The sequence below is a fragment of the Syngnathus typhle genome, linkage group LG16 (genome assembly GCF_033458585.1).
Source record: "Syngnathus typhle isolate RoL2023-S1 ecotype Sweden linkage group LG16, RoL_Styp_1.0, whole genome shotgun sequence".
NCBI lineage: Eukaryota > Metazoa > Chordata > Actinopteri > Syngnathiformes > Syngnathidae > Syngnathus > Syngnathus typhle.
The window spans coordinates 7294682-7312848 of record NC_083753.1 but is presented as its reverse complement, the minus strand read 5'-3'; the positions used below and the strand labels follow the sequence as shown (position 1 = coordinate 7312848).

At 44.6% G+C, this 18167-nt stretch overlaps 5 protein-coding genes across 12 annotated transcripts; 2 read left to right on the top strand and 3 right to left on the bottom strand.

Annotated features, from left to right (window-relative positions):
* Positions 1 to 47: 47 nt before the first annotated feature.
* fuca2 (alpha-L-fucosidase 2) lies at positions 48 to 3016 on the bottom strand. Its single transcript, XM_061300588.1, has 6 exons — positions 2361 to 3016; positions 2038 to 2225; positions 1539 to 1878; positions 1197 to 1407; positions 753 to 1052; positions 48 to 330 (listed from the first exon to the last, which is right to left on the bottom strand). Exons 1-6 carry the CDS (start codon positions 2549 to 2551, stop codon positions 193 to 195), a joined length of 1368 nt encoding a protein of 455 aa, XP_061156572.1. The 5' UTR covers positions 2552 to 3016; the 3' UTR covers positions 48 to 192.
* Positions 2336 to 6277, top strand: LOC133168910 (putative deoxyribonuclease TATDN3). 4 transcript variants are annotated; one of them, XM_061300590.1, is made up of 11 exons: positions 2336 to 2478; positions 3051 to 3216; positions 3284 to 3316; positions 3397 to 3470; positions 3530 to 3614; positions 3687 to 3749; positions 3832 to 3941; positions 4014 to 4069; positions 4170 to 4282; positions 4665 to 4742; positions 5111 to 6277. In XM_061300590.1, the coding sequence occupies exons 2-11, from the start codon at positions 3163 to 3165 to the stop codon at positions 5252 to 5254; spliced, it is 810 nt and encodes a 269-aa protein (XP_061156574.1). In that variant the 5' UTR covers positions 2336 to 2478; positions 3051 to 3162; the 3' UTR covers positions 5255 to 6277. The 4 variants fall into 4 exon arrangements, with proteins under 4 accessions (XP_061156574.1, XP_061156573.1, XP_061156576.1 ...); XM_061300589.1 differs by having other exon boundaries at positions 4662 to 4742; XM_061300592.1 differs by having other exon boundaries at positions 4170 to 4334.
* Positions 6278 to 7572: 1295 nt separating this feature from the next.
* Positions 7573 to 13838, bottom strand: LOC133169169 (proton-coupled zinc antiporter SLC30A2-like). 5 transcript variants are annotated; one of them, XR_009718379.1, is made up of 10 exons: positions 13707 to 13838; positions 13493 to 13644; positions 13255 to 13401; positions 13035 to 13188; positions 12769 to 12973; positions 12511 to 12616; positions 12292 to 12426; positions 10890 to 12174; positions 8443 to 10242; positions 7573 to 7821 (listed from the first exon to the last, which is right to left on the bottom strand). XR_009718379.1 is itself a non-coding variant. In XM_061301117.1 (8 exons), the coding sequence occupies exons 1-8, from the start codon at positions 13751 to 13753 to the stop codon at positions 12050 to 12052; spliced, it is 1071 nt and encodes a 356-aa protein (XP_061157101.1). In that variant the 5' UTR covers positions 13754 to 13838; the 3' UTR covers positions 10451 to 12049. The 5 variants fall into 5 exon arrangements, 1 of the variants encoding a protein (XP_061157101.1); XR_009718381.1 differs by having other exon boundaries at positions 8443 to 8619; XR_009718378.1 differs by lacking the exons at positions 7573 to 7821; positions 8443 to 10242 and having other exon boundaries at positions 10451 to 11110; positions 11541 to 12174.
* On the top strand, positions 8468 to 11966 carry coq8ab (coenzyme Q8A, genome duplicate b). Its single transcript, XM_061301116.1, has 14 exons — positions 8468 to 8597; positions 9035 to 9265; positions 9342 to 9408; positions 9648 to 9722; positions 9787 to 9912; positions 9978 to 10063; positions 10138 to 10278; positions 10379 to 10460; positions 10535 to 10628; positions 10815 to 10956; positions 11025 to 11132; positions 11202 to 11267; positions 11379 to 11465; positions 11523 to 11966. Exons 1-14 carry the CDS (start codon positions 8484 to 8486, stop codon positions 11805 to 11807), a joined length of 1704 nt encoding a protein of 567 aa, XP_061157100.1. The 5' UTR covers positions 8468 to 8483; the 3' UTR covers positions 11808 to 11966.
* A 202-nt stretch (positions 13839 to 14040) lies between the features above and the next one.
* dnajc5gb (DnaJ (Hsp40) homolog, subfamily C, member 5 gamma b) lies at positions 14041 to 18041 on the bottom strand. The gene is made up of 6 exons (XM_061301118.1): positions 17846 to 18041; positions 16792 to 16914; positions 15724 to 15937; positions 15486 to 15645; positions 15252 to 15332; positions 14041 to 15163 (listed from the first exon to the last, which is right to left on the bottom strand). The coding sequence occupies exons 2-6, from the start codon at positions 16902 to 16904 to the stop codon at positions 15078 to 15080; spliced, it is 654 nt and encodes a 217-aa protein (XP_061157102.1). The 5' UTR covers positions 16905 to 16914; positions 17846 to 18041; the 3' UTR covers positions 14041 to 15077.
* Positions 18042 to 18167: the final 126 nt, after the last annotated feature.

The following is an 18167-nucleotide window of genomic DNA, read 5'->3' as shown; positions in this document are numbered from 1 at the left end:
CAATTAAATAAATTAAAAAAATTTACTGTACATGAGAAGGATAAAAATAGATTTCCAGCTTTTATTTAAAATTGTTAAAAAAAAAAAGGTAATTCACCCAAAGCAGCATTTTCATCTCCTTGCGGTAAGTAGTTTAATTAAGCAGTTCTGTGCATCTAAAATTTTGAATCTTTGTCGTTGTCGTCGTCTTGTTCATTTGGCACCTGTCAACCTGAGGGTCCAGGCCCACTGGCATGGCATCTGGCTGATGGACAGCTGAGGTAGGAAGACCTGGAGACCGTGGGGCATTGCAGGCACCCACTTCACGGGCCCGTGACCCAAGAGCGCCACCTAGTTTTGCAATTCCCACCCCAGAGGAAAAGCACAGAGCACATTCTTTAAAATAAGATTACAGACGGTCAGAAAACAAAAATCGATGCGAGTGGCCCCGCTTCCCAGAAAACTACAGCGGAATCTGAGAAGGCATCTTAGTGAGTCAGCAGAGGCAGCGTGAGCATGAAGGCCGGTCAGCAGGTGGCGGCGGGTGGGCGTGTGTGACGGAATTCTTTGAACAGTAGACGCCCACCGGGAGAGCAGAAAAAAACAAAAGCTAGCCACTTGAGCCACTTTATGCGCACTGTTGCGCCCAATCAGTAAGCCTTGTCGTATTATGTTCAAGTGATTCTCAAAGTGTGGCACGAGGACCACGAGTGGTACACCAGCTTTGTCTCGTGGCACATGAAAAAAAATGCATCTACATCCAGCACACTTACCTGAGTGTGGCCCGGTGTGACCTCAGGTTCTCCAAGGATTAAAATTCCATCAGTCGGCCACACAAGAAAAAAGGCAAACACGGTGTTCTGCTGCGGTCTGGACGTGTACCAGACGGCGGATGTGACGGTGTCATTCTGGGCCCGCCAGGCGCTGCTGTTGTAGATCCCCTCGCCGTTCACTCCTAGCCAGCGACCAATCTGACGCAGGCGCTCCTCGAAGATGGGTGTGATCCTCCCGTCCGCCGTGGGGCCCACGTTCATCAGCAAGTTGCCGCCGCAGGACACGGTCTCCACCAACGTCTGGAGGAACACAAAGTAAGCAACTAAGAGGTTAAGTAACTCATCTAAAAAAAATACTGAAGTGCCCATTTTTGACTCTAAGGCCTTAGCAACGAGCAGTTAGGTAGCCATGTCCTGCCTAGTGATGTCATTGGACATATTCACCGCCACAATCTCCTCGATGGTGAGGTAGTCGGCGAGCGGGGCGTTGCGCCTGAAGCCCCACGACTTGGTGTCGATGGTCATGCAGTTCTCCCACTTGTGCGGCAGCAGGTGACCCGGCTGGTAGCGATCGGCACAGGTGTAGTAGCCGCCGTGTTGGCAAATGGAGCCCGAGCCCCAGCGGTCGTTGGTCACCACCGTGTCCCGCACTGGACTGCCCGTAAAAAAAAAAGAAGAGTGATTCTCAATTTAGTGGAACCTGGGTTGCTGGTCTGAAAACAGCTGTAATATTTCCACAAAAGAAAATATTTTTGTTTGCAAAAAAAAAATAATTCAATTGTTTACCTGTCATTGTAGAGCCAGGCTAGGAATCCAGTGCTGTTCCAGTATTTGTCTGGCGCATCCCCGTCTCCGTCCGACCACAACACGTCGGGCTTGTACGTCAGGACCAGATCGTAAAGTTCGGGAAGACTCTTGGTGACAGCAAAGCTATTGGTGGTGAAGTGGTTGGCAGCGTCCTGCAGAAATAACGGATGAAACCACTCGAAAAGCGAGTGGTACAGACCCAGGCGCAGGTCGCTGTGAGTGCGCACGCCGCTGGCCAACTCCGCCACCAGGTCACGCTTGGGGCCCAGGTCCACGGCGTTCCAGTTCCACGAGGTCTTAGAGCCCCACAATGTGAAACCTAGGAATGATTGACAGCTTCAATTGGTAACTGTAGCATGTTTGTTAGCCGGCTAACATCAGAACATTTTTACAGTGATTACATAAATAACATTGCATGGGTCAATATTGTAACATTGATATTTTTTTGGATATATTGTGCATCCCTACTATGCAGGACCTTCGTGGTGTTTTGTGGTCAACACGATGTACTTGGCTCCCGATGCGGCAAAGATGTCTGTCCATTCTTTGGCGTCAAAGAACTCTGCGGTGAAGTGGGGTGCAAAGTCTTGATACATGAAGTCCGGTGAGTAATTCTTCTGCATGAAGGCCACATAGGACTGCAGCTTTTGCCCCTGCCAGTACCACCTGCAAGACACGAAAACGCCACTAGGTGTCAGTATTACGCTGCATTCCCTTCCCTCTCTATCGTAAAAAAAGTCAGCACAATAATACTACATGGAGTTTTGTGCAACTTTAAAGACAGGGCAGTGGAAGCCTCACCAGAACCACTCGCTACCGAAGCTTGGCACGGAGAAGACACCCCAGTGGATGAAGATGCCAAACTTGGCTTGGTCGTACCACTCCGGCAGTGGCCTGGAGTCGATGGACTCCCAGTTGGGTTCGTATTTTGCTTCGGTGATGCGGATGGACAGCAGGCAAACGAGGAGAAACGCAGTGATTAAGACCGTCATTTTTATTGAAATAACTCAAATGTTTTAGCCGGGGGGGTGAAATCCTCGCACTGTCAAAATGAGGAAATAAAAAAATAACCCGGAAGCTTGTTTGACTTCCCTAGGGATCGGTTCGTTCAAGTTCTATTATACCTTTTTTACCTTATATTGCACACTTGCATCAACATACAGCCTAAAAAAAATGTGATACAAATATATGACGCTGCCGTTGATTAAAACACTACAAAGCCGGCCGGGGCAGCCGCAATCGTGAAGCCCGCACCGTGCAAAATATATAACGCATGCGTATCCGGGAGTTTTCGAAACTATATGTGTCTTTAATTTTATTTTATATATTTTTCTCAATAATCTATTCAATGTCAAAAATCGTTAGGTTAAATTCAAGCGACAATACTTAGCTGTAAACAACGCAAAAACGGCCCTGGTTGATGACGATTACTATTGGGTACGTTTGATTTGTCGTGTCTTCTGTTAGATAAAATTCTTTTCTCCCATTTAGCCTAGAGAAATTGACCGCACCGCCCCTTTGGGACACTCGGCGTTGAATCTGGTGCGTGAGAATTGCGGCGCATGCGCACTCTGGATAGCTACCCGGATGTTTTGCTACCAACATGCATGGCTTCCTCGATTGCCACTGTCACATCTCTGCGGCAGTTTTCGACAAGGTACTAATCACAACTACCGAACGTTGTAGTCATGTATCTATCTTAAACTGTCACGTTTATCTTTCAGGACATAGACACTGTTATTGAGCACTCTAAACAGGTGGGACGTTTGCTTCTTGAAATCTCTTGGCTCGCTATTATTGCCCATGATGAAACGTGCGTGTTGTTTTTCATTGCCAGGCTGGACTGTTGGCATTGTTAGCCGTAGCCGAGCATGCAGGGGAATTTGAAAAGATCATTGCGTTGTCAAAGAGGTAACTTTAACGCTCTATTCCTTCTTATAGTAGCTAACTATGTTCTCTTCTATTTTTAGGTTCCCAGGGTTTGTGTTGCCCTGCCTGGGAGTTCATCCCGTTCAGGAAGTATCTTCAGACCAACACAGAAGTGCTTCCCTACAGGTAGGAAAGCAAGATAAATTGTTACAAACCCGTAAATGTCACTGTGCAACACTTTTTGTGTCTTGTGCACAGGACCTAGATGCAGCGCTTCCCCTCATCGACAAATACAAAGATCAGCTCGTGGCCATTGGAGAGGTAGATCAACTTATTGGTGGTTCATAAATCAGCGAAGGGTTTACTGTACTGATATCATTCGCATTCCCATGTGTTGTCCTAGGTCGGTTTGGATTTTACACCCAGGTATGTGAAGAGCGAGTCCGACAAAGAGAGCCAAAGAGAGGTTCTGATCCGCCAGGCGCGTCTAGCCAAAGAGCTGGACCTCCCTCTGTGAGTCCGAGTTACATTGAAGTACACCAAAATGCTGTTTTGTGGACTAAATCAATTGTGTAATTCTATTAGAAATGTTCACTCGCGTTCGGCAGGTAGACCCACTATCCAGCTCTTGAAAGAGCAAGGTGACTATTATTTATTATAATTTTTCCCCATTGAAAATACAATGAAAATATCAAGCTGCCAATCATAATAACTGAAGAAGTCTGTGTTGTTTTTCCACAGGTGTGGAAAAAGTTCTCCTTCACGCCTTTGATGGGAAGCCATCAGTGGCCATGGAGGGGGTGAAGGCGGGATACTTCTTCTCCATCCCGCCGTCCATCGTACGCAGCGAGCAAGTGCGTGTCCTTACAATGCACTCATTTCGGGAAAGTTTCCCATCAATTTCAGGTTCAGGTCATTTCGTTCACTCACTAACCTTCCTGTCGACATTTCGAGTTGGGGGCCGTAATCTTTGTCGTGTTAGCAGTGTGTTTGTGTACGTTTTGATAAACTAATCAACAGTCAGATTACGACGTGAGCAAAAGGAGCAAACCTTTCGTGATCCCTTCGGAGCTGCGTCACTTGCTGCTGTTCAAACAGTGTTTGTTTGATTTCCCAACTGCTTCTTTGAAGACTATTCATAAATTCATGTACAGCTTTTATGGCTACATACGATGACTCTGACTAATTTTGCTGTTCTTCTCTCTATTCTCTTCTTCATTTGTGTCCACTAAGAAGCAGAAACTTGTGAAACAGTTGCCTCTAGAGAATATGTGCCTGGAAACGGACTCGCCCGCACTCGGCCCAGAGAAGCAGGTGAAGGTTTAATCATTGAACACTCTGAGACAGAGGTCCGCCAAGCCGCACAGAAAAAATCAAATAAATAAAAATTATCGACGAACAATTAATTCAGGTCAAGATGCTGGTCCACCAAGCCGGACAGAATATATATATATATATATATATATATATATATATAATATATATATATATATATATATATATATATATTATATATATATATATATATATATATATATATATATATATATATATATATATATATATATATATATATATATATATATATATATATATATATATATATATATATATATATATATATATATATATATTCTGTTTCTATTTTTTTACCAGTTTTTGTGCCATCTTTTTTGACACAGGTGAGAAACGAGCCCAAGAACATCATTGTTGCAGCCGAGTATATCAGCGTCGTTAAAGGCATATCGGTGGAGGAGGTGATGCAGGTGACCACGAGGAACGCACTTCGGCTCTTTCCCAAGTTAAAGTCAGCCATCAAATTGTGATACTGGATAATTGAGTCAGATAATCAAGAAGTCAGTTGGATGCACAAGTGACTGTACCTTGCACTCTTCCAAAAGTGAATAATAGAATCAAATGTGTTTTTAAAGGCCATTTTTGTCATTTCGGTAGAGGATCACACAACAATGATTTAATTTTCTTTATTTTGAACTTTTTAACTTCTTTGAAAAAGACAATTACCTAGAACAGTCATAGAAAAATGTGATCATTGTGAGCATCCATTGTGTGCTTGTGTGAAAACCATGTTTTTTAGGAATGCCTAGAATATGAATAGACAACATCATTTCATTATAAAGATATTTTAAAAATAAATAGAAAACTCACCGGGTCATATTTTTACCCACCTATGTATATCATTTTGTGAGGAGGAAAAAGAAACCAAGTAGAATGGGAGAAAGTCACGTATACTAGTTCTAACCATTGACCAATATAACACCCAAAAGCGGAAGGGGCTTTTACGCTGCGGCGAGCACGTGTTGAACGCATCACGGGGTTCCACTTCAGGTACCGCCTCTTCCTCCGGACACGTCAACCAGCACGTTGCCCACTAGTGACGTGCATTCCAGTTCTTTTAAGTGAACTAAATCTTTGGAAGCAGTTCTCTCAAAAGATTCGTTCAACGAATCAACCCAAAGAACCGAGAGCGAGCTCTGTCCTGGACTCTGTTGAGATTGTGGGTGCGAGGATAAAATTGTCTTTCGTCTCTCAGCACTTATATTTGTCCTTGTCTGTTATTTATCCTTTTTTGATATGTTGCCAATTGTATTCTTGCAATCGTATGCGCTGCTGTGACAAGTTAATTTCCCCGCTGTGGGATGAAGTTCTATCATCATTATCATCTTGCAAATAAAGAACCAAGTATTACATCACATCTTTATTTTCCTTGCTCAACGACGGACATCTTGAACAAAACGCAACACTACCTAAATGTTGTATAGGGAACGTGATGTACAACTTACTTGTTTTGGCATGCTCAAACTTGGCAAATAAAAATTGATTTGATTGAATTGAAGTCTGTGTTATTCCCTCGTTAAGTGCACCTGCGTGAAAAGTTTTAGCTTCTGCAGAACGTGAAAGTGGCTAAAACTTTTCACGCAGGTGTTTTTAACGAGGGTAACTTGGAAAACATATTGGAACGCGGCCCCTCAAGGACTGGAGGTTGACACCCCTGGTTTAAGTGAAATGTGCCCCACCCGCCCTCACCCCCACTCTCTGATTGGCTGTTTGAGTTGTGACGTCAAACGGACATTCCATTAGGTCAGTGCTTCTCAAATAGTGGGGCGCGCCCCCCTTGTGACCCTGGGGAACAGGCTTTTTTTTTTGGCAGTACTAGAATAAAGTGTAATTGCGCGTTTACTACAGCAGGGGGCAGTGGCGCTCTCATTGTTACTTCTGTCACGTTTGCGACAGTGCAACATTTTACGACTTACAAGACAAGTTAGGATAGTCACGGTGGGGAGGGGGGGCGCGAAAAGTTTTCTTCTTGCTAGGGGGGGGGCGTAACAGAAAATAATTGAGAAGCACTGGGTTAAATAAAGGTTAACCTAAAAAAAAAAAAAAAAAAAAAAAAAAGTGAACCCTGAACTTTGAACCCGCGGTGACCCCGCGGTGACCCGCGGTGACCCGCGGTGACCCCGCGGTGACCCCGTGGTGACCCCTGGGTGACCTTTGAACCCTGAACTTTTGACTCTAGTTAGAAATCGAAAATGTGCACATGACCCCGTGAACTTTGAACCGACCTTTGACCCCTGGGTGAACTTTGAACCGTAAACTTTGACCTTTGACCCCTAGCTAATTACGTTTTTTTTTTTTTTTTTTTTTTAAACCGGCATAGCAGAACGATCCGTGGTCTTCAGATGCCGCGCTGTCGCCATCTCCTGGTCAGTTAGTGAAATGCTTTTGCTGATGTTTTTTTTTCTCTCAATTAAAACAAATCAATTAGCCAGTTGGTTTTCTTTATTTAATATCTATTATCAGACAAAACCAAATTGTGAATCAGTCACCTAGGCTATAGCAGAACAAACAATCCATGGTCTTCAGATGCCACGCTGTCGCCATCTCCTGGTCAGCTAGTGAAATGCTTTTGCTGTTTTTTTTCCCTCTCAATTAAAACAAATCAATCAGCCAGTTGGTTTTCTATATTTAATATCTGATATCAGACAAAACCAAATTGTGAATCAGTCACCTAGGCTATAGCAGAACAAACAATCCATGGTCTTCAGATGCCACGCTGTCGCCGTCGCCTGGTCAGCTAGTGAAATGCTTTTGCTGTTTTTTTTCCCTCTCAATTAAAACAAATCAATCAGCTAGTTGGTTTTCTTTATTTAATTTCTGATATCAGACAAAACCAATTGCAGTAGATATATTGGCAATAATTAGATGAATATATGCATACACGTTATTTAAAAACATCCTGGTTTACATGGTTCACGCCAGGAGGGAGAGGCAACACCCTCAATGACTGATCCGTTGATGCACGGGAAGGAAGGTAGTTCACCCATTGACTCGTTCCCTCACTGAAGGACCCCAGGAAGAGTAGCTAGTGGGGATTCTAAAAAAAAAAAGAAAAAAAAATCAAACAAACTGATGCGTTCTTGCGATGAACTGGAAATGCAAATCACTCACTGACTCGTTCACTCACAGATCCGTTCAGTTAGTATTCACTTATTCGTGAGCGGGAAGTCACGTCATTTACTTCATCGTTTTGTTTTACGGCGAGGTGGCACCAGATCATTTTAGTCATATGAAGTGAAAAAAGAACGAATCACTTTAGGAAGTTATTCGTTCACTGAAAAGATTCGTTCTTTTGAACAAATCGTTCACTCACGAGCCAACACTATAATGCTCACTACTGGCGGCAGTTTCTCCGGGTCGCTGAATGACGGACACTCCGCTCGCCTACCGCTCACTAATGGTTGAACTTTAACTCGTTTGGAATCGCCCGCCCACTGCTCAACACTTACCACCGACGCCTTGGCCACTTTCTCGGTTAAAAAAGTCTCATCCTTGGGGCGTATTCGCGACTGAGTGTTGACGACTTGACACGACGTCGAGTTAAATGAAGTTGGAGCGCTCCACGGCGTGCGTTCTCAACATTGCTGGTGAGTTTATTGCAACTTTTAATCACGTGCTTTATAAATAGAAAAGAAAAAAAAAACATCTTCAAGGTTACCTTTCGATGTGTGCTCTAGGTGTGGGTCGCGGACAAGCACTATGACGGGCGACGCTCTGGCGCGCACGGGTTTGGCGTGGATCATGCAGATGGTGGGCCGGGCTCGGGGGGAATGTTTGGCCGCCGGAGGAAGCTCCCACTCTGGATGTTTGAGCGTAAGCGCTGCCGTCGGTTTTGCTGCAAGAACAATGGTGAACCACGGCGAGATGTTGCATTTTGAAAAACGTGGGCGCGTTCGGAAATAAACTCCGAGCGCGCACTGTTCCGTCCCGACTGCTGGTAAACTGCTCGGTTCCCCTGGGGACTCCATAATTACTACTTTTTCCTGATTCTACGAATAGTTTGACTTTCAGGTTCGTCCAGATGCTTTCAGTGTGTGGATATAGTACTGTAGTCGCAACGTGACAGGATTTAGAAAAGAAATGAAAATATAACCAAAACCTAACCACTTTAAAAACTCGTGTGAAGATGGATGATTTGAAAGCAGTGTGGGGACAAGTTGCTTCCTTGTTATTGCAGTGTGCTTCATCACCACTAGAGGGCACAAAAAATAGCACCGCCTTTTTAAATGAGCAATATTTTCTCGTTGAAGGACACGTTGAGAATACAACAGAAAATCCGTGGCTACTCATCGTTCGCCGGTGGGCTGAATAATGGCGGTGAGATCCATAGAACCGTTACCAAGAGGGCCAGGTGGCCTTTGGCTTGGGCCTTCAGAAGGATGCTCGCTCAGGACAACTCCTCTGTTGGGAGGCTGTCAGAGGAAGACATGGACAGAGCGAGGGCTGCCAAGAGTGCTCACCTCAAGCCCTACAAGCAAGTGGTAAGCATGGCTTGATCCTCCCCCCCCCCCCAGTATATTTCTCAGCATATTGTTGAGGTTCTCCTTTGCATTTCAGCTCTGTAAGAATGCACGCGAGAGGAAAGTGCCCATTACTCGGATTGGACGCCTGATGAGCTTTGGAAGTATGTCCTCTTGAAACGCTTTTATTGCACGGCCTTGATGGGAGGCATTTACTAGCTAAGTTGTTGTTTGAGGGAAATATGTAAAATGTTTTTTTTTATCATCAGTTTTCGTTAACTATAATAACCTTGGTCTTTGAATGAATTGATGAATGGTTGAAGGAGATGCGTGTCTGGCGCTTACACCAAAAGACCAGTAGAGGGCAGCATTTCACCGTTTATATTCTCTGCTCTTTTGACAGGCCTGGCTGTGGGACTTGGCATTGGTGCAATTGCTGAAGCAGCCAAGAAGAAGTTGAATCTTCAACAACAACAAGGTTGCAAAATGACGAGTGATATTTGTGTGTAAATAGCATAAAATATATATTTTTTTGTCTGCAGCCAATAAAAAGTCTGTCCTAGACTCCAACACTTTCCTGTCTGAAGCCAACGCTGAGAGAATTGTGCGGACGCTGTGCAAAGTTAGAGGAGCTGCTCTCAAATTAGGACAGATGCTCAGCATTCAAGGTGAGACCTTGAATAAGTCATGACGGGAAGAATCAACTTTTAATCATATTCTCCACTCCTTGTAGATGACGCTTTCATCAACCCTCAGCTGGCCAAAATCTTTGAACGGGTTCGACAGAGCGCCGACTTTATGCCTACCAAACAGATGATGGTAAAGTTTTCGGTTCAAGAAGTTAGCATTTTGTGGGACATTTGTGACATTGTGTTCCTTGTTGTTGCATGCAGAAGGTGATCAGCAGCGACCTGGGCCTCGACTGGCGGAAGAATTTGGAATACTTTGAGGAGAAGCCGTTTGCCGCCGCCTCTATCGGTCAAGTGCATTTGGCCAAGCTAAAAGACGGCAGAGATGTCGCCATGAAGGTTCAGGTATTACAAAGCTTTTAACACTATTAGAAACTACTCATTTTCTTTTGTTTTAATTTAATCAAGTTAATTCATCATATCTTTCTGTTTTTTACCCCTTCAGTATCCTGGCGTGTCCAAGAGTATCAGCAGCGACGTGAACAACATCATGACACTCCTGAGTTTAAGCAACGCGCTGCCTGAAGGTAACAGAGTAGCTAACTTTTTTTTTTTTTGCTGTATTGAATGAAGTCAAAACAATGACATGTCTTCTTGGCAGGTCTGTTCCCTGAGCATATGATCCAGGTTATGAGCAGAGAGCTGGCCCTGGAATGTGATTACGTCAAAGAGGCCAAATGTTGCACAAAGTTCCAGTAAGTCATTTGTGACTTTTCACTCTTACAACACCACAGCTTTTACAAAGGCTTTTAATTTTAAACTAAACAATTTTTTGGTACCAAAATGACTATGTTTAGTAAGGCTTTTTTCTAATGACAATTAGGGTTTTTTGTTTTTCGAACAAAATGGTTAGGTTAATGTGAATGCATTTTCTGCTGCAGAGAGTTGCTAAAGGATCACCCTTTCTTCTACGTGCCCGATGTAATCGCCGAGCTGAGCGGCCAGCGTGTACTCACCACCACACTGGTGAGCGGCTTCCCCCTGGACCGCGCCACTGACCTCCCGCAGGAACTCCGGAACGAGGTAAGTGTGACTTCAGGGCAGATCGACCAGGCGTGTACGAAGCATTGTTGCTTTCGCTGCTCTTGCAGATCTGTGAGCAAATCCTCATTTTGTGCCTGAGGGAGCTTTTCGAGTTCCGCTTCATGCAGACGGATCCCAACTGGTCCAACTTCTTCTATGACCCGCACAAGCATAAGGTTTGTTTGACTTTGACAGGATTTCATCTCAAGTCGGGTTGTTTTGATTCTCATCAAAAATGTCGACAGGTAGCGCTGTTGGACTTTGGAGCTACGCGGGAATTTGACAAAGGTTTCACAGACGTCTACATTGAGGTGAACTCGCGTTATGCTCCATCCTCGGGATGTTAGAGGTTTATTTTAATTACTGATCACAGAAAGAGGAACACTATTTTTTTTTTTCTTTCTTATACTTTTGAAAATTAGATTATCAACGCAGCTGCACATCAAAATAGAGAGGAAGTCCTGCAGCGCTCCAGAGACATGAAATTACTCACCGGATTTGAATCTAAGGTAGTTTGCAAAAAATAAGAATATCCAGGCATTGTTTGAACTATCATTGTTCAAAAGGCAATGGAGAACGCTCACGTGGACGCCGTGATGATTCTGGGTGAGGCCTTCTCGTCGACGGAGCCGTTTGACTTTGGCACTCAGAGCACCACGGAGCGCATCCACCGCCTCATTCCGGTGATGCTTCACGAACGCCTCGCACCGCCGCCAGAGGAGACGTACTCGCTGCACCGCAAGATGGGCGGCTCTTTCTTGGTCTGCTCCAAACTCAAAGCCCAAGTGGCGTGCAGGGATATGTTTCGAGAAACCTACACGCGCTACTGGAAGGATGGACGGCCCAACTGAGGAGCTTTTGGCCCCGCCTCCATTTTGAAACACACAATTGATCACCACCATGTGATACAGGACTAATGTGATCTTAATGACTTCACATATTTACAGCCTATTTTTGCAAACGATGTCCCAATACATCAGTACTTAAAATTAATAAAATGTCTGATTCTTTCCGTTTGATTGATTGGTCAAATAAATGTGCCAAAAATATTTTTTCTACAAAGTAATCAGAAAAAATAACAGGTAGTACACGATTAAAAAATGTCCACCTGGAATGTTGCGCAAGGTTCCACTTGGATCGTAATGGAGGTGAAGCAAAAATCGGAGCTCAGGAGCTTTGTGGCCCTCTTGAGTATGACATGTGGATCGGCACCGTCCTCTGGAAGTACATGGACACGTTTGAATCAGTTCAAATAGTTCTGGTATTTTCAAAAAATCGAATAACCCCAGAAAAAAAACATTCAGAGAAATATTTTCTTAAAAATAATTGAGGTACCTGCGGTGATGTGCACGCACAGCAAAGCGTGCGTCATGTCCAGACTCCACACGTGAAGGCGATGAAGCGACGACACGCCTCGCACGGCCAGCAAGGCGTCGTGCACGGAGGCCACACTGATGCCGGGCGGAGCACCTTGAGGAGATCAATTTGGCAGCGTCTGTTAGGCTTGTACTTGACGCCTTGTGATGATGTCATAGCCCGGAGGCTCATATTTACCATCCATCAGCACTCTGAAAACATCCCTGGCGGTGGGAAATGTAGTCCACATGACCACAAGGGAGAAGAGCAGTGTGCAGACAGGGTCGGCCACCTTACACTCTGGCTGCCAACAAATAAAAAATAAAAATTCTTCAAACATTGAGATTTTAAAAAAGAAAAAGCTCTACTTTTTCATAAATGTTTGACTATCTAGCATGCTTTTTTTTTTTTTTTTTTTTACAGAATTACGCTAGGATACATTTTGCTGCAACTGACCCAGAAGTGGATGACGGCGGCCGCCAGCAGTACGCCGACACTCTGGATCAGGTCTCCCGCCGCATGGACGCAAGCGGCCTTCACGCTGGCGTTTCCGTGACGATGGCCGCGATCCCGCCGTGCCTCGTCCTTTTGCGGCCATCCGTTGGGCAAGGCGTGGTTGTGGGTGTGAGAGACACCCGACTGCTGCAGGATGAGCACCATGCTAAAGACAGGAGAAAGCGTGAGATTGGGGAGAAGCGTGACCAGCGCAGCGGCGGACTCACAGGACGTTGACGGCCACGCCGCAGCCCGAAGTCAGTAGCATGATGTCAGTGTCGATGTCGTAGTCGCCGTCGGAGATCCTCCTAGCGGCCGACCACACCAACACAGCCGTCACCGCCCAGATGGACGACAGAGATACAAGCATGCCCACAATCTCTGTTGGAAACACAATTACACTTAACAGAAAAAATGGCTTCATGCCGCGCTACCATGACAACTAACCGGCTCGACGCCATCCAAAAGTGAAGGTGCGAGTGGGCGTGCGTCCCGAGATCCACAGAGAGAAGATGCTCAGCGAGATGCTGCCGACGTCACTCAGGAGATGTGCCGCATCTGTCATGATGGCCAGACTGTGCGAGGCGTACCCACCTGAGGACAGGACCGGATTAGGATCCAAAGCATAGGACAAGAGAGAAATAGAAAGGATAGGATGTGATAATATTTTTGTCGCTTTTCTCACCAAGCACCTCCGCGACCATGAAAACCAGGCTGATGACCAAGGCGACCATGAGTCTTTTCCCGGCCCGACGTCTCTCGTCCCTCTCAGCCGAGTCCAACTCATCCCCGTCGCGGCAGGACCACTCCAAGTCTTCGCTGCTGTCCGAGTCCGAACTGAGACGAGACAAAGTAATCACGACAATGTTGAGCTCAAGAATTTTAAAGAATAAACAGACCAGGAGAGAGGCTCCAGCAGCAGTTGCTTGTACGACTCGGCGGCCATGGAAGTGGGAAAACGGCAACCTGTTCCCAGAGTTGCGCTATCTGGCTGACTGAGGGAGGGGAGGGGGAGATAACGCGACAAGTCGACTGCATCTGTGACACCTGAGTTTATTCTGTCCCAAAAAAAAAAAAACTTTTTACAGCTTGAGCGAGCAGATAAACACGGGAATGTCTAAAAAAAAAAAAAAAAAAAATTTAACATTTAAGTTATTGTAGACCAAAAATGAAGTACATTTCGTGTCGGACCGCTTGGCACTCTCATTTAAACATCAAAAGTCAACACAAAGATGACAATTTAACTTTTTTTATGTTCATGTACTTTTGTTGGCTTCTATGTCTACACAGCACATGGAATTAATGTTGGCACCTAAAAAAGTGCAACTGTTTGGCTTTGCATGTGATGATCATAGTGGTTATGTACACATATACACGACTCAAAAAAAGAAGGAAGGCATATTCCGCTTGGGTATGAAATTTGAAAATACGTCATAACCTTTCTCGGTGAACTTAATTTGACTGCGAACGTTCAACTGTGGTAGATTTTCAGTATTTTTTTTGCAAACCTTCCAATTCAACGAGAAGCTGGATGTCGAAACTCTAATTAGGTCACCTAGAAAAGTCTCAGCACATTTTAGCCGCGGCTGGAAATATCACAGAAAAACCCAATTTTTACTGTCAATGTATAAAATTTGAATAAATCTGGAATAAAATTGAATGACTAAAATTCAATGAATAAAATTTGGAACAATTGTGACACATCTTGGGAGGCTGTGCGCTCTATTTTGGCACGTCGGCACAATGAACATGAACATTACAAAAGTGATCAGAGAAAAAAAACTGTGCATCATTCTCAGGTCACTGGTAACTCTGTCCTTAGATTGAACTTTTTTTTTTTTCAACAGTCAATATGACTTGTAAAACTAACTATTAGGATGCAGCAGCTTTAGACAATGCATACAAGCTCTATGAATGATTTTCAATGGTATGAATGTAATAAGCAAGTCTGAGGGAGGGGGGAAAACTGTAAATTCAGTTCTGAAACTATGTACACAAAGTGATATGCCTATTTTTGGCCCACTCCCATGTGAGTATCATTTTAACATTGCTAAGACATAAATCTGATGGTGGCCTGAGACTTTCTGCATAGTCCTGTGTAAAAACAAACAACACAGGTGGACCCAAAAGCAAACCCTGTGGCACCTAAACACAAGCCCCAAATAACTGCTGGTGTAAACAAAGATATTGGAACTCCCTAAAAAAAAAAAAAAAAAAGAAACGGATCCAAACTTTGACAATAGTTTTTTTTTTTTTGTCAAGGCAGTGATTCAGTCCTCGAGTATCAGATCAATGGCGGCGACGGAGGTGGAGCCGTTGCCGGAGTGGGGCTGACTCATGATGGGCGTATCCTCGCCTGCATGGACAGAAATGAAGTCAAACTTTCTGCAAGTTTAAGGAAAGCACATTTGGACAACCACGTCAATATTTTATGAGCTGCCCACCTGACGTGGCGGCGTCAGCTTTGCCCGAAGCGTCGGCGGTAGCGGACGAGCTGGGCTGAATAACAATTACAGTGTCTCCTGCTGTAAAACAGAACCCTAAACAATTCAGAGAGCCTCAAGGACGAGGGTTGAAAATTTTCTTTAGGCTGATTCCAATAATACCCAATTAATTCAAAATATATTGCTGGTATAATTGTACAAAGTCAGTCCAAGAGACAGAAAGCCGCCACTTACCTTCCTCTTGCTCCTGGTTCTCCTGGTTCTCCTCCAAGTCCTCCGGGTCCACATAGAATTCTCTCCCGTCCTCCTCGGAAGACTTGCACTTGCCACAGCAGAAGCAGCAGCAGCAGAAGCAGCAACAGCAGGTGAAGATGCCGCAACACACCAGCAGGGTCTGAAGTGACATCGTCACAAGGTGTCAACCCTCGACAACAGCCAGCGTTCCGTGGTTGGTATTGACAGCGCGACTCACCTTGAACCAGCACTTGGACATGAGGAAGTAGTACTTGACACTATCATCGCCAAACTGCTCTGCCACATAGAGGCCCATGGAGCCATACTCATCGTAGATCTTACGCTTGTTCTCATCGCTCAGGATGGAGTTAGCGTTGTTGATCTCCTTGAATTTCTCCACCGCTTCGGGGTTGTCGGGGTTCTTGTCCGGGTGGTGCCGCAGCGCCAGCTTCCTGTGAGGACCATCATCATGTAAAAATTGAGAATTGATTGATTGATTGATTGATTGAATATTTATTGATCCCCAGGGGTGGGGAAATTCAGGCCCCAGCAGTATTCATACCACAGAGTGGGTATACAAAAGACGCACAAATGGCATGAGCGCAACTCAACAGGCTCTCATAAGGCTGCCACACAACGGCGCCACAAAGAAAGCCAGAAAGTGCTCAAGATAAAAGCCATCAAAGCAAAACAAAGATAAAAGACAAAGGAAAAAAAGTAACTGTGGCCAACCAGCACCCCTCAATACAAGAGAACACCCCAAAACGCACTAAATAGCCTCCACGGGGTCCATAGACAGGTGTAGGGGCAGTCCAGTTCAACGGCGCCCAATGGACCGTGGTCGTGAATCGGTGAAAAACATCACAAAGCAGGCAAACGTGTGAGCAGCGTCCTGGGCACCCAGTCGGGTGCACGTGCAGATGGTCACCACGGGGCCAGCATGGCGAAAGTCGTTGGTTCCGACGAGCACGAGGGAGCGGACTCCCCACAGGGGTTGCGGCTGCAAGGCCAAGGCGAGGGACCCGGTCATCACTGCCCGGATAAGCAGGAAGCCGCCGTAGAGTTACGCCGGTCTCGACCGATGATCCCGGTCCCAGGAAGAAAAAAAAATAATACAAAATATCCGATCCGAAGAGATACCGAGGTGCGGTAGAAGGCACCAGCATCGCCGAATGGACAAAAAGACAGAAAGAAAAAGGAGAAAAGAAAGAAATAAAGAGGAAAAGAGAGAACACTGCTGGGAGGCAGCCACTTACGGCGCCATACCGAAAGAAAAAAAAAAAAATAATAATAAAATCAAACCCACCTGTAAGCTTTCTTTATCTCTTCAGGCGATGCTCCTTTCTGCAAGCCCAAAATTTTGTACAGGCTGTCCCCTGCTGTGGACATTTTGCGCTGAGGTTTGTTGGGGTCGTCCATGTTGGAGGTTCTGGCGGAAATACGTACTTTTTATTCAACTTCAATGAGGAAATCAATGAACTAGCTACAATAGGAAGTGAATTCATGTGGGTGTCTTATTTTACAAGGGTGTCCACAAAGTCTAATCTCTTCCTAATAAATGGTTTTATGTATTCTGCGGTCATGAAAGTTGTCACACTGCATTTGCGACACACTTGGGGGCCGCATGTTGTTTTTAAACAAACTATTTACAGATTTTAATGGATAGCCAATTCACTTGGAACCTGATAAAACTCCCCTGAATGTTCTCTGAAGAACAATGATGCTATTATCACCATTAATAAAACAAACTTGGCTTGATAGTGAGTGTTTTGGCCATTTTCTAGTTTCCAAAAGACAAATGTTAATCGTTTCCAATAGCTTTGCCTATTTGTTTGGGTTTTGTAGTAATTATGCGAGACTTTAATGACATTCTGCACGTAAAATCAATGATTTACACTCATTGTGTCACAAGATCAGCAGGTGTGCCACGGGGAAATGATGTAGCCGGATATTTACTACGTCTTTCTATGACATGTTCCATTGACGACATTGGCGAAAAGTGTGTAATTAACTTGCCTATTTCTGTACATTCATTACATTTTAGTTCGGTGGTGTGCGACAAGAGTTAGCTAATATAAGTGCATAGTAATCTCTACTTAAAAAAGATTGCTTATCGGGACTTCATTTTTCTAACTTTTAATTAAAAATAATTGCACACTTTCAATCTGACTCCACTGAATGTAAACTTAAAAAATATATATAAATACTATAAATATCAGTAATTCAATATAATACTGGAGTTTCATCCGACTAAAATGTTTATGGGTAGGGTTTGTCAAACACCGCTGCCGGGTGAACTTTCGACAGAGTGCTAAGCTAACTTTAGCACAACTGTAGCAATAAGAAAAGTAGACTCTTACCTTCTGGACAAACTTAAATGCACGTTTCGGGAGTCAATTCATCGAGTTCAGATATTCTACGCCGGCTATCTTGGTAACGTTGTCCCATGTAGGTTGGCAAGCAGGTTGTTGTGCCACTAAAACGCCGGCGTCCTCCTCATCATGTTTGAGTGGGAAAGGCTGGTATTGCCGTAAGCTAGTTAGCAAAGCCTGTCGTAACCAACCAGGAAGTGGCTAGCGTGATTGACGTCACTACGGAAAGCGGCAAGGAGTAGCTTTTTCACCTCGCTTTTTTTAATAACGATTTTTCCATAATGTTTTCATACGTTTTTTTTCCTCATTA